This window comes from Charadrius vociferus, unplaced genomic scaffold, assembly GCF_000708025.1.
Source record: "Charadrius vociferus isolate BGI_N301 unplaced genomic scaffold, ASM70802v2 scaffold1, whole genome shotgun sequence".
NCBI lineage: Eukaryota > Metazoa > Chordata > Aves > Charadriiformes > Charadriidae > Charadrius > Charadrius vociferus.
This window is the reverse complement of record NW_009647680.1, coordinates 6618070-6632120: the sequence shown is the minus strand read 5'-3', so window position 1 is coordinate 6632120 and position 14051 is coordinate 6618070. Positions and strand designations below refer to the sequence as shown.

Genomic DNA, 14051 nt, shown 5'->3' with positions numbered 1-14051 from the left:
TAAAAATACAGTTAAAACCAGTGTTAGTTTCACATGCGACAATTTGAATTAAAATGTTGTCAAAATATTTTCTCCACTCTTAGAGTATTGCCATAATTTTTCATTAAGATTTAGTGCCAGGTTGTATCGTTACGTATTTTAACAATTTCTAAGCTTTGAGAAATTTTAGGTTAGCAATTTAGGAGGAATTATATAATTAAATCATTTTATTGCACCAAAGCATTTGTAAAAATTCATTTATCTCATTTGATAGTACATTTGCAGATAGTCATAGTTGTCTCTGTCTTTGAAATCTTTAAAAATTTACTTGCTTTAGTCTTTGGAATGGTAAAACTATGCATATCACTTCGGAATTCCGTTTAATTTTTGTGTACTTACATCCTATTTGAACATCAATAAACATAAAAGAATTCTGTCACACAGTCCTGTATTTGTTTTTAGAAAACATTGGGTTATTTTCTATGATTAAAAGTACCCTAGACAGGCTTAGGTTAAAAGAAAATCTCCAAAAACTGTAGATATATAGGGGTGCAAGATCTACTGAGTCTTGAGGGGCTAAAGATTTAGCCACCTGAGGCTGGAGTATATCCCTGAACCTCTCCAGAGGTTTGAAGCAGCCAGCCCAGATTTTAGACACTTTACACCCATGTCACTTTTATGAGAAGAGAGAAAAGAAAATACTTGCAAATGAAGATAGAAGGAAAATTTAAGGAAAAGAGATTGTATTTGTAAGAAAAACCTGGGGATCTATAGAAAACTCGGTACCAAAGGTTATTGACAGGTATCAAAGAATTTGTAAAGGGTAAAAAAGGGGGAGAAAATGATACATCAGTCATAATCTTGAAGACCTTATGCACAAATAAATATATTCACTTTTCTGTATGTAAGGTGCTGGAGATTTCATAATTTGTTGCATAGATCTTTTCTAAGTGGCTTTATTTTTAAAATCAGCCTCTTGCTCTCTTTCCATTATGTTTAGGTACATTAATACATACCAAAGTTTACGCTACGGTTTAGCATTTAGGGCAGATAACATTCTTCCTGAACTTGTCATTTGCATCTTCTGATGCAATTTTGTTGACAAGGTCTTTTCAGGCATGCGGGGGAAAAAAATCCCACTCCTGCGTCTCTTTGGATCATTGGCAAAGGGGTATCTCTTTCAGCAGTTTGTCTAGATGCTATTTCCACAAGAAAGCACTTTGCCTGTAAAGCTTGTACATACAAATCTGCTTCAGCAGGGTGCCTGCACGTGGTGGCAGGGTCAGCTAGAAAAAGACTGAATCTTCCTGAAAATTGCAAGAGTGGGTTTTGGTTTGGGTTTTGTTGTGGGTTGGTGGTGGTTTTTTTTTTAGTTGTTGGTTGTTTTGTTGGGTTTTTTTTTCCCTTCTCTCCCGTGGTTTGTCATCCAGAAAGGGATGCAGGCGCGCGTCCCAGCCACGCAGAGCATTGATTGCTTCTGCCTGCAGCGGGGATGCTGTCAAGTCGCTGCGCGAGTGGAGTCCGGTATTGACACAGAGCTGCTGGCCAGCAGCTCCTGCTGCGCCCCGCTCCCGCCATGCCCTGCCGCTAGCTGCTGCCAAGGGGGCTGGAGAGGCCCCGGCAAAGGACCTCACGGCTGGGAGGAGAAGCATTTCCATGCAAACTGGCCAAAGGAAGCCCTGGGCGCGCCATGCAGGCACACCTTCCCAAGCAGCACAGCTGCGGCAGGGGGTCCCAGGGGTCGGACGGCGGCAGGAGCGTGCCTCCCGTAGCCAGGGATGCCCACTGCGCCTGTCGTTGGCACCAGCATCCCCCGGGGCTCCAGTATAGCTCTCAGGCGCTTCCCTCTTGGGGACCTGGGGGTGCCAGCCAGAGCAGGAGCAAGTTTGTCCCTCTGTGGGACACTGTGCGGAGGAGCCCCCATAAATCCCCAGCCAAGCCACAGGGCAGCCCCGGGGAGGGGTGGGCAGAGTGCGCCTGTGCCCACGGCTGGTCCCCCCCGGTGCAGGTGAGCCAATTCTTCACTCTCCAAGCGACTTAAGAGGATGCTCCAGGGAAAGAAAGTGAGGTTTGGTGGTGTCGGCAACTTTTCGTGCTGTGTCTTGATTTGTGTTTAGTGGTGCCTTCTGGAAAAAATTGTATGTGAGGGCGAGCTGTGGGTTGGTAATGTCTGGTGTTTGAATATTGATTCTCTGTGGCCTGTGGAGGTTGTGGGGTCGTCTTGGAAGGGTTTTCTTGTTAAAATGTTTGGATTTCTACCTCCAGGTTCTATAAACTTTGTATTTCATTGTGTTGTGTAAAGAAAGGATGTGTTTATATATCCCCCCCACCCCCATGTAATGGATTTTATCCTGCTTCTGTAAACAGTGTGCTTTCAAATACTGCATGAAGTTAATAAGGATATTTTAAATAGATAACATAGTGGGGGGTGTGTGTGTAGATTTATTAATAAGAGAAAGCGTGACCCATTTTTCCTCTTTTGAACTTCAAATGTAATTGAGATCTTCAATAAATATGAAATAGCTCTCTACCTTTCACAAACCTATAGATTTTTATTTGATGGCAAGGCAGTGTATTTTAAAATATAAACCAGCCAGGGTCTAGGATGTGCACAGATACCTGTAAGCAATTAGATTGAGAATGATTACACACCAGATAACCCAGCACTGTGAAACAGAAAACACAGTGACACTCATATGATGGTTAATATTACAAAGCATTAACACTTCCTCTACTGATGCATGTTTTCATTTCTCCCTTAGAAAACTTTAAGCTCATTCTAAAGCTTTGTATTATGTCAACATCAATTCCTTTTGTCATAATTTCACACTAAAAAGCCCAGAATTTAATGTTGAAACAGGATTTTGAGGTATATGTTTACTTACTGAAATAGTATACACTAGAGTTCAACTAGCCATAGCCCACACTGAACATGTGCACCCTCTCTAGAGATTTAATCAATTCTTTGATGGAAATGGTTTTAATATATTTTCACTGAAAGGAAAAGCAATAAGGCAAAGGATTGTCAGATAGTGTAGCTGTACTTTATCTTGTCTTAGGGTCTAAAAAAGTGATGCTCTGTTGACTGAAAGTGATTGCTATATATAAAAAGCTTCCTTTATTTTTTTGCCTCAAATCTATTGCCAAGTGGAAAAACTAAGATTTATGATGTATTTTGGAGTGACAAAAATGTTGCATGTTACACATTTTCTGTCATATGTAAAGCACATACAACTATTTATGGCAGAATAAAGGGAGTGTTAAAATAACATATAAAACATAGAACTAGATTTTGTTCTAACTTTAATTATAAAAAGCTCTGAATATTTTCTTAGGTTCTGAAGGTTTTTATTTTGGAGAAAGCCCTGAGGAAAAAAAATACTGTAAAGGAGAGTTCCTTGGTTTTCAAAGGTATAGAATTTATAGAGAAAATGAGCAATTAAGAAAAAATAACAAATTAAAAAAAGATAGGCATCTAAGTTATACTTGTATTGCTAAGTTACTTCAGTATTTTCAATACCTTTGTAATCACATCCACTTGTGTTTGGACGATGTGAAATTGTTCAGGCGTATGTACTTTCTTATATTCAGTTTTCAAGTCTGCACTGTATACTTTCTTTACTCTACATTTTTAATGCCAACGACCTTATTCTGTTTAGGAAAGTCCCTTTCTTGGCTTCTGCCTATAATTAATCAACCTGCCATCAATCAAACTGATGTTCTGTGCTTAGAGATGGACTGATGGACTTACTTTGGCAAATACTTGGTGTTTTTTATGTCACAGCATTGTGAGATAGTACGTTTCAAATAATAACCAATCTTTTTTTCTCTGTGCAAAGTAAGCATTGTGCTATGGGAAGAAATTTTTTAAAGAGTGTGTGTATATATGTGTGTGTTTATGTATTTCATTGTATGTGCATACACTTAGGCAATCATTTTATCAATTATATCGCAAAGATGCAATATGGAAAAACATAATAAAGCCTCCCTTAATAATTCCCTTCACTTTGGGGCTACAAGTTTAAGTCAGTGATGTTTTTGGAGGGCTCTTTTGACTGGGAAAACTGTTGTCTTTCTTGCCAATATAAGGAGCAGTAGTGAAGTGTTTATATTTGCTAGCCTAAAAAAAAAAAGAAAAAAATAATTGAAATTTCCATCTTATGTGTAAATGCAATAATAAATAAGCTAGTGACAATTTCAAAGCTGGAGGTTTTTTTCTGTAAAGTTCTGAGCAGATTTTTCTTCTGCTTGATATTTTTGGGAGAGACTACCTTCTTCAAGCATAGGAAAGACATAACACCTTGGAAAAACTGCTTCTTGATTAGTACTATAGTACCAAATTTAATGCACAGGTCCTTAATTCCTAGAGTGTGTAGCAGACAGCTGTTACTAATGTACACTTTGTCACCCTGATCCTGCTAAAAATGTTGATTTTTATTGCTGATGATATTGCTCCTATTTCTTTACCATTCCTTCTTCTTTAGTATGTCAGAGCAAAGAATGGCACTCTGGTATTATTAATATTTTAACTGTCTCAGAAATTCTGCTTTGCTAGCTTGCATGTTTGTGTTTGCTCATAGTTTCTTGTTGAGTTGTGGGTACAAAAATACTCTCTATATATCTAAACAGAAATTCATTTGGAATTATGAAAAAAACAAAACCCTCCTAATTTTGAAAGTGAGATGAAATCAAGTTTAGAGGGAAATCTGATTCTAAGACCTAATCTATTTTTTACTTCCAGTCCTTTTTGACAAACTCATTTAAAGTTCTGTTTCCTGTAGTTAAAAGAAAAAAAGAAAAGTGAATAGGTTCAGTTTTATATGGCCCTGTTGCCTGGAAATATTTCTTGTTTCTTTGCAGTGCACCAACTATCTTTATCACTGGTAGTATCATGGAGTCATGTAATTTGTGTGATTCACTCAATGATTTCATATCTAAGGTCAGCGTTATGCTAATTGTGAGAGATCTGAGTGAAATTTGGGGGGTGGGGGCAGGTGTAAAGGCAAGGAGGTGGGTCATTCTAATATAGCGTGTAGTTCATAACATAGAATCATAGAATCATAGAATGGTTTAGGTTGGAAGGGACCTTGAAGATCATCTAGTCCCAACCCCCCTGCCATGGGCAGGGACACCTCCCACCAGACCAGGTTGCCCAAGGCCACGTCCAGCCTGGCCTTGAACACCTCCAGGGATGGGGCCTCAACATCCTCTCTGGGCAACCTGTGCCAGTGCATTGGATGTACTTTCCCTGTTGGCACACATAGACTGCTGGCACATATAATCTATCGATTAATCAAATTAGGAATGTATAATTACAAGTGTAAAAGGTGTGCAATGAGCAGCTATTCTTTGTGCAGAAGGGACGGAGGGATAGGAGTCTGCCTTACCCTGATTAGAGGTTGAAAAGAAAATTGCAGTGATTGAGCTGCTGCTTTAAGTCCAAGGTATAAATTTTACTTCGGGCAGCCTATATGAAATAGGGCCTTCTCTAAACACCTTTCTAATATGTATAACTGCATGTTTGCAGATCGTAGAGCTCAATACTGTTCTGTTAAAGGAGAAAGAAGAGGTAGAAGTGGATTCCCATCTTTGGCTGTTTCCCAGTTCAGAAGACAATATTGGACTCCACTTTAACTCTACTACCTCTATTTGCTATTAAAATGTCTCATATCAGGTAGTAGTACCCTGGATGTGTCATCTGCAAAAATGCACGCGTGTTTTGTTTTGAAACTTACACAGAGGTGTAAATTTTCACATATTTTTAAATAGTTTCCTGTCAATGTTAGCTTTGATGACTTTTGGGGTTGGTTGTTTTTTTACAACAATATCAGAAAAAAGATTGTGGGTTTTTTTTTTTTTTGCAGTACGTGTCTTTTAAAAGAAATAGAATCACCACTGAGCTGTTTTGTTACCTGGAAAGGAGGCTTTTGAGCTAAACCTGAGCTTATAGATGTGACATGACTTAAAAAAGGCAGTGAGTAGCCAAATTCTGAAGTATCAGGTCTTTTGTCTTTGAAGGCCTTTGGCGCTAGTGCTGAAGTTTCAGTATATCGTTTGAGAGCTCTTTGCACGGTGAGGTGAGGTGAGGTGAGAGCTGGCTTCAAGGCATTCTGCTACAGTACTAAAGCAGAAGGTCTGTTCCAAGAGACACTGGCTCTCCTAACAGAATAAAGAAATGATTTGTCATTGGTTGTGTTTTTGAAAGCTTAGATTAGTTCTTTGAGGTTCACAGATTCCCGTGTGCAACTGGCCATTCTTCTGTCAAGTCACTCCCGGCAATGGAGGTGAGTAGAGCTCTTTTAGTTAGCTAAGGGAGATCTTTTCACTCTAATTTAGTACATTCAAGTGCCAGTAAAATAGAATTTAAAGGAGAGCCAAGAAATGCTGTTTATTTGGCTTTTAAACTTCTTTTTTCTTCTTTTTTTTCTTTTTTCTTTTTTTTTTTTTATCTTCAGGGCTATTCAGGGCCAGATGCCATAAGTGAGAGTTAAAGATTTGATGTAACCCTGACACTGTTAAGGAAGATAAAACAGAGAGGAGTAGCTGGGAAATTTGTAATGGAGAAAGAAGTTCATATCCCATTCTCAGGCTGGTATGCTCTTATCAGTGGATTTAGGCGACAGCTCCTAAGTTTTAGGAAGATGTATCTTAATTCAGCATCTTGCCTTCAATGGATCATTGTGATGCATTTATAGAAGCAAACTCATTTGTACATCTTTTAAGTGACAGCTGCACAGATTGCTGACATTGTTTCAAAGCGGAAATACAAAAGCTGTTAGCGCGTTCTTTTGCAAGATGAGTAATATTGTTCTACCAATTCCTGTATCCAGTGCCACTGACTGACAGAGGGCTTTGAGAAGTCTACAGTCTTCTGGGTGACATTCCTATCTGACACCCTCCTCGGACAGCAGCGTTAGAAAACATTACGCTTTTGCATTCATGTTTAACCTATTTCTTCTACTAAAACCAGGAAAGCATTCTCAATACTGTATTCATAGCATTTCGGTTATGTTAGGTGTAAAAAGGAGGTCAAAGGTCACCTGCGTTGAGGTCAGCAATCTCATTAGCGATGTAGGGAACCTTCCTGGTCAAAAGTAAATGAAATGTTGCATAATATTTGTTCAGAAATACAGATTCCTTAGTGTAATGGCTGTTCACGTGATTCCAGTTGGAAAGATGGACACAGTACGTCATGAAAAGACCAGAAACCAAACATGCTGGGACACGTTTGGACTTTATAACATTCAGGTTTAAACAAAAAGGAAAAAGAAAAAGAAAGCCCCAGTGCTAGTCATGAGGCTTCGTGCACTGCAGATTTGGGAACCTGGGGATGTGCCTTTCATTCCAGATTTTCCACCAAATCTCAAGGAGTCATTCAGCCACCTCTGCCCGGATTGGTAATGTAGAATTGCTTGCAAAGGCTGCTGGGAGTAAAAGAAAAGTGGATATTCTTGTCTTTTGTTGTATAATATTCTGTCTCCTTCTATTAATGTCTTTCATCAGTGTTAATATTTTTGATAATTCATAATTGTAAGTGGTGGCAAAGACAGTTAAGAAATAGGCACAGTTACACAGTTCATAAAAGTATTTATGTGCGAGATGTTCTATATATTTTCATTTAAATACTGAAAAGGATAAATATATGCTATGTACTGTACTAACCAATGCTTGTAATGATTTATAGTTTATCTACACACGTTTTGGCTCCTGCTGATTGTTCAGTCATAAATATGTTAATGCTTAATTTGCATGATTTGTTGCACCATATTTAGATTTGCATTTAATTAATCCCATGTTTCAAAGTTTCTCCTCCTAAATGCCTCAAGAAGCCAAGAACATTTTCTCCCCTTAACATATAATTTGGCTTCTGGGATTTTCAGGGGAGATAAAAGGGGGCATGGGAAGGGAATTGTAGAATTTGGAAGGGGATTGTTTGTAGCATTGGTGATCAGCCAAAACTACACAAGTGCTCTGATAGTCTTCCTGCTATTGATAAATTTATCTAATACTTGGCACGTGTATTCCCCCATGGATAAGCTGTTCATCATATGTGAGAGCAGAAGGGCATTTCCCTAGGACCAGACCGGCAGAGACCAAAGGGTCTCAAAAACTTTTTTTTTTTCCACTTTTTCTGTAGTCTGCCTTGTAATCCCCTCCTCAGAATATCCAGGCACTTTCACCTAACAAGCTCCTTAACCATCACAGGAACTTACAACACAGGAAAGTCTTTGATCTGTCCCGTATTACTCTGATGGCACACGACACAATAAGATTTTAGTCTTCCAGCCTCTTACACTGGCTCATGAGGTTATAGGTTGCTGGAGCTGTTTTGTGGCATGTCAACAGGATTGAGAGACTGGACGCTCTCTGGACTAAAGAGGGGGGAAAAAAAGGGTCGCTTTATGGCTTGCTTAAGATGTCAGGAATAAGACTTGATAACCCTGGTTGTGCTTTCTGTCTAATGTTCCACTACATTTAAATTAGGTGTTCAAAGATGCAAAACCTTTACAGTAACTCAGTAAGATGGGTTTGGTCTAATCAAAACAAAGTAAGTGAAGGGCGATGCATGATAGTTTATACCTGGATGCTGAGCAATGGCTAAGATTGAGACAGAGTTTGTCTCAGCCGTTTCAGCATGACTTGAAGTCACAACCTGAAAATTGATTTCTGTTTTGGAAATGGCTATCTCTACTGTTCTGAGGTATTTGCATCAACTGTGAAAATGTCAGAGTTCCCCACAAAAAAACTCTAACAGGAGTTTCTGGTTGCAGTATTGACAGGATTTACAGAGTTTGCCAATTTAGCTCTCTGATTCCTCATGTCTGCATGTGGCTTTTGGATGAAGGATAATAAGAATAAACCCAAAAAAGCCAAAAAACAATTCTGCATTAAATTACTTTGCTTTTAAGAACTGTGTTTGCTTTGAAATAAGCCATAGATTGCTACAATAGAGTTTATAAATTCAATAACATATATTCATTTATCTTTTTGTATAAGTACTTTTTTTTAATAAATTGTTGCAGTTAATCAGATGAATCAGCTCAATGGTCACCTAATTTTAAAAACTCCCATTGTTTTGAGAGTTAGAAATACAAGGATCAAAAAGCACTTCTTTATGTATTCAAAATACAGATTCTGTAATATCTAAAATGAACATCGGAAAAACAAACAAAATAATCCTTTCTGTAAATTCCAATTCTGGTGTAATCTTTCTTTTAAGCCACAGAAGCCAGCTATGAATGCAGTACAAAATCCAATTTAGCAAAATAACATCTGGTTTTGTTTTAGATATATTGTACTTTTAATATGGAGTTTTACCTTTCTGATTAAGTATTTGTACAAGGAGAAGCAGGTTCCTTCAGCAGCTGAAATTGCTCATATAATTGGTCAAACAGAACATCAGACAAATGATTTTCATTATGCATTTCAAATGAGAGCAGAATGGAGTAGTGCCATAGGCTTCCAGTAACTCTGAGTAGAGCAGCTATGCTGCATTCAGATACAAGAACACTAAAACAGAGGCTTTTAAGACTCCTTTTTTTACATTTGTTTTCCTTTTAAATTCTGATAATCACTTCCTCCATACTGAACTGGTATTTGTTGCAGTCACGATCATGGAAACTTTTGCTATTTACCCATGTGCTGGTTTGTCCAAGTTTTTCTGTCGCAGTCATCGTTCACCTGGTAGCTGAGCACATTAAATATTTATTGAAAATGTGAGTAAAGTCTAAGCTCTGGTTTTACTTTTCTTCATTCTGTAGGGTCTATTTTGTGAAATATATGATTTTGACAGCTTTGTGGAGGAGAAATGCAGCTGTGCTCCGCTTAAGTGTGGCTGCCAGAGGAGTGGAGTCCCGGCCCTACACTTTGTGTCCTTCGTTGCGCTGCTTTGTGTGTTTGCGCACTGAGCTCAGGGAACTGACATGCCAGAAAGTTAAACCAGAAAAAAACAAAGGGGTTTGAGAGACCTACTTCATGGCCCAGCTTGATGTCCACTGGCACAGCTTCTAGCGCCAGCGCAAGGCTGAGAGCAGAAGCATGTGACAAGGGACGTGTCCCAGAAGATAGCGCGCAGCTGCCTTTTCCAAGGGTAGTCACACTTAATGTGAGAGCTGATGTGTGCGGTTTGGTTTTGACAACGCAATAGCGCTTGGGGGCCTCCCGCTGCTAAGTGCAGAAACTTGTATGAAGCTCTTTGCTACCTCCAAGAACTCAGAAAAAATGTTTCACTTAGGAAATGGAGAGTTTCGGGGACACCTTCTTCTCCTTCCCTTCCTATTCTCACTTTCTGGTCAGCAGACACACCTGGGTTGTCTCAAAATCTGTCCATCTTGCGGTCATGAGTACAGAAGTCCCTTGTCAGAGGTCAATTGTTGCGACTGCATTTCGCTCTGTGAGGCTGCAGTCAGGCAGCCAGACTCCAACAGGCAAATGACATTTTGCAAGAGGAACCAAAAAATTCTTATCTAGGTATTTAATAAGAAGGCAGTAAAAAAATCCGAGCCCTGGTCTCACATTCTCTCTGGGGCTGATGTTGTCATGTTTCCTACCGTGTTCTGAACTGTCTTTGGTCTTTGTATGCCACCGACTTGCTCAAGCATTGGTTTAGAGGCAAGTGCTTTAAGCCTGTAGAAAAGAAACTCTTCTATTGTTTTATTTTCCAACAGTTTATTTCTCAAACACAACTTTTTTTATGCAATGTTAGTAAGACATAGTTTAAAAAAAAAACCCCAAAAAACCTCAACCAACCACAGTTATAAAACTTAACACTATGTAGTACTGTGATATATATCTTCCATGAATATGGCTGTGTCTCTGTGCAGCAGTTTTCTTTGCTAGCTGGTGTTCCTTTTCCATCAGTAAAATATCTCACCCCCGTGACATGAATTCTTTTCCATTTTTTATTTGTGTGTGTAAAAATGGACAAAGGGTAACACTGAGTATGTACATTTATAGTGCACAAGACCTTTATATATTCATGTTTTAATACATGTAAGTTCCAATAAATTTATAGGTAAATGATAATGTTTTATGCAGCTATGCACAAACCAAAGCAGGACATATATTCGGGTCACATCTTCTAGTGATGGGTAAAGCAAGTAATTTTTTAAAATTTATAGGATATGAAGTTATTTAAAAATAAAAGATCTAAGCAGTTTGATCGTCATCAATTTTCTTCATTAGACATGTATATCTCTGACTTACCAGAGCTTAGCACAGCTCCTGATTTCAGACTTGGAGGGATTATTGGATGTTACTCTATACTTCTTCCTAACATGCAGTAAAAACACATATGTGGAAGTTAAATCGAACTGTTTAACCTGAGAATCCTTAAAATGTGTGAAAGAAATCCAGGTTCCACTGCAGCTTATTAATATTTTTCTGGCTATTCATCCTGCTAATTTGTATGCATTTTTATATGAAATATACAAAAACTTTTGCAGTAACGATATTAATTCAGTTATTGACAACTCTTTATCCTCAGCGCCCATTGATTTAATTTTTTCAAGAACTTTTTAGCATTGCGTATTCAGAGCATATTAACAGTATCAGGGGGCTGATTACAGGTTGCCGTGGTTTGGCCCCAGCCGGGAACAACGAACCACGCGGCCGCTCGCGCAACTCCCACAGCCGTGGGCAGAATCAGAAGGAATCAGGCAGAAACTCGTGGGTTGAGATAAAAGCAGTTTAACAGAACAGCAAAAGCAAGAGAAAACAATAACAGTAACACCGGTAACGGAATATACGAACGCGATTACAGTGCCGCCGCTCCCTGACCGGACCCGCACCGCCGCAGCCCGCTCCCAGCCGCGACTTCCTGCCCTCTCCCCCCGGCTAGCTCCCCCCCCAAACCTGGGCATGGGTCACATGGCATGGAATACCTGTATCCCCTGCTGGCTCCTTGGGAAAATTAACCCCATCCCTGCCAGAACCAGGACACAGGTAAAACTTGTCTGCAGAGGAATAACCAGTAACAACTGGTGGGAGACGTAGTCATGGAAGATTTGGGGAGGAAGTTAGAAAGCGATGGGGGAAGACAGTGCCACATCTTCATACTTTCAATTTGGCAATTGTCTAATTTTTGGAAACACTTACTTAGGTAGGCATCCACTGCCACTAGGTGGATGTGGATGCCCATTAATCATTGGGCACTTCTGAAAATCCTGGCCTATAAGATTTTCAACAGCTCTGAAAACACTTAGAGGTTGTTGTTGTTATTATTATTACTACTTAGTCAGTATTATTTAAATCTTTAATGATTTTAAAGAAGTGAAATCCTACAAAAATCTGAGAAGAGGCAATACCAATTTGTTGCTGTTCAATTTGACTAGAACATACCTTTTCTACAACCTACCACATGCAGGTGTAATATATGGAATAAGCAGAGTTATGATATACTGCTGTTGCCTCTAGGGCAGTTATTAGCTCGCTCAGCAATTGCAAGTATAAAAGTGGTAGCAATCTGATCATTTCTACGGGCATAAATCTGGAAAAAAAGTCGCCTTTTGTAATTCTTTTTTTCTTTGAGTTGTCATGGCAGTATTCTCAGTGGATCTTCTGTTTTTACTGAGATGCGTTTAAGTCTATGTAGTCAGCACAAACTTGGAACTGATACATTAGCCTTTAAATAATTTGTGCTGAAAATTGAGGTTATCACTCCTAGTTGTTTTGGTTTTAAGCATTGGTTGCTGTCTATCAGCTAAACTAGTCCACGTACGAAGAAATAAAACATTACATTAATCATACAGAGAATATAGAAGGGAATGAATCAGCCCTTTGCAGTGGATGAAAATGCAGAATTGTGGAAATATTCTGCTGAACGGACAAAACCTAAAATCTCTTCAGCTTCATAATTCTTGGGTCCTTGTATCTTCTAGTGGTAGCCCTTGTCATCTCTCACCAAAAGGTTGCCTTTTGCTCATTTTATGTAATTGCCCTTTCAAAACACATTTTGGTACTGGGGAAATTAAGGACCTGTTTTCCTTCTCACCTTTGCCCCTTTCTGTCATCTTTTTGAAGAGCCCCATTAATTCTACATATTTTTTTCATACCTCATCTGTATTTGCACTTTTTTGAATGGCTGCCAAAACAGTAGTGGAATTACTGGGTTTACCTGTATGCTCTTTGTCTTACTTCCAGATGGAAGTCTTTTTTCTTGTGGTTCACTTGCCAGGATTTGTCCTCAGGTGATAATAACTTTAATGTACTTTCTGCCAGTTTCTATTTCATCATGTTACCTCTTGTACTTGAGGGTTCAGCAAACCTGACAGAACAGAAAAATGCAAAAGGAAACAGAATTGCCACATCAGAAACATTTGGTGGCAGGGGGATGAGGGGTAAAAGGAGCTTGTTTTTGTTTCTATTAATAATAATACCCATAATAAAACTGCAAAGATGAAGGAAATTCTTTTTGCAATTTGAAGTATTAGTTGGTGTTCAACAAATAACCAGGGGCATGAAAGGTGATCAAAGCAAAATTGATCCTGTTTGTGTTTTCTCCAGATGTCATTGCTGCCTGATGGCTTGACATTTCTTAAAGCACCTCAGAAGGAACAGCAATATGATTCTTTTGTTCTCTGATATGTTTGTAAGTTAGGTCAATGTTCATTCGATTTCAGACAGGGAAGGCTGAGCCAGGGAGGTTAACAAACATTTTGTGGATTGCACATAAAACAAAAGGGAGCTTTGCATTTTCAACCACTTTATCATGGAATCATAGAACGGTTTAGGTTGGAAGGGACCTTAAAGATCACCTAGTCCCAACCCCCCTCCCACGGGCAGGGACAGCTCCCACCATACCAGGTTGCTCAAAGCCCCGTCCAGCCTGGCCTTGAACACCTCCAGGGATGGGGCATCCACAACTTCCCTGGGCAACCTGTTCCTGCCTCACCACCCTCATTATCATAGCTTAGTCCTGGAGGCAACAGCTAGACTGGACCAACTTGCACTATTTGTTGAAGTACTCTAATTTTTCGCTGGTTTATAGAATCATAGAATCATAGAATGGTTTAGGTTGAAAAGGACCTTGAAGATCTTCGAGTTCCAACCTCCCTGCCATGGGCAGGGACACC

At 39.2% G+C, this 14051-nt stretch overlaps 1 protein-coding gene across 3 annotated transcripts in view; it reads left to right on the top strand.

The window, feature by feature from the left end:
• DLG2 (discs, large homolog 2 (Drosophila)) overlaps positions 1-14051 on the top strand; it is a 673110-nt gene that overhangs the window by 211302 nt on the left and 447757 nt on the right. The window contains exon 1 of one of the 3 annotated variants that reach the window (XM_009881198.1): positions 1670-1987. The exons of the other annotated variants lie outside the window; for them this stretch is intronic. Within the exon in view, the coding sequence (XP_009879500.1) occupies positions 1670-1987 (318 nt within the window). Of the gene's footprint in view, positions 1-1669; positions 1988-14051 lie in introns of those variants that run through there. 3 annotated transcript variants of the gene reach the window in all.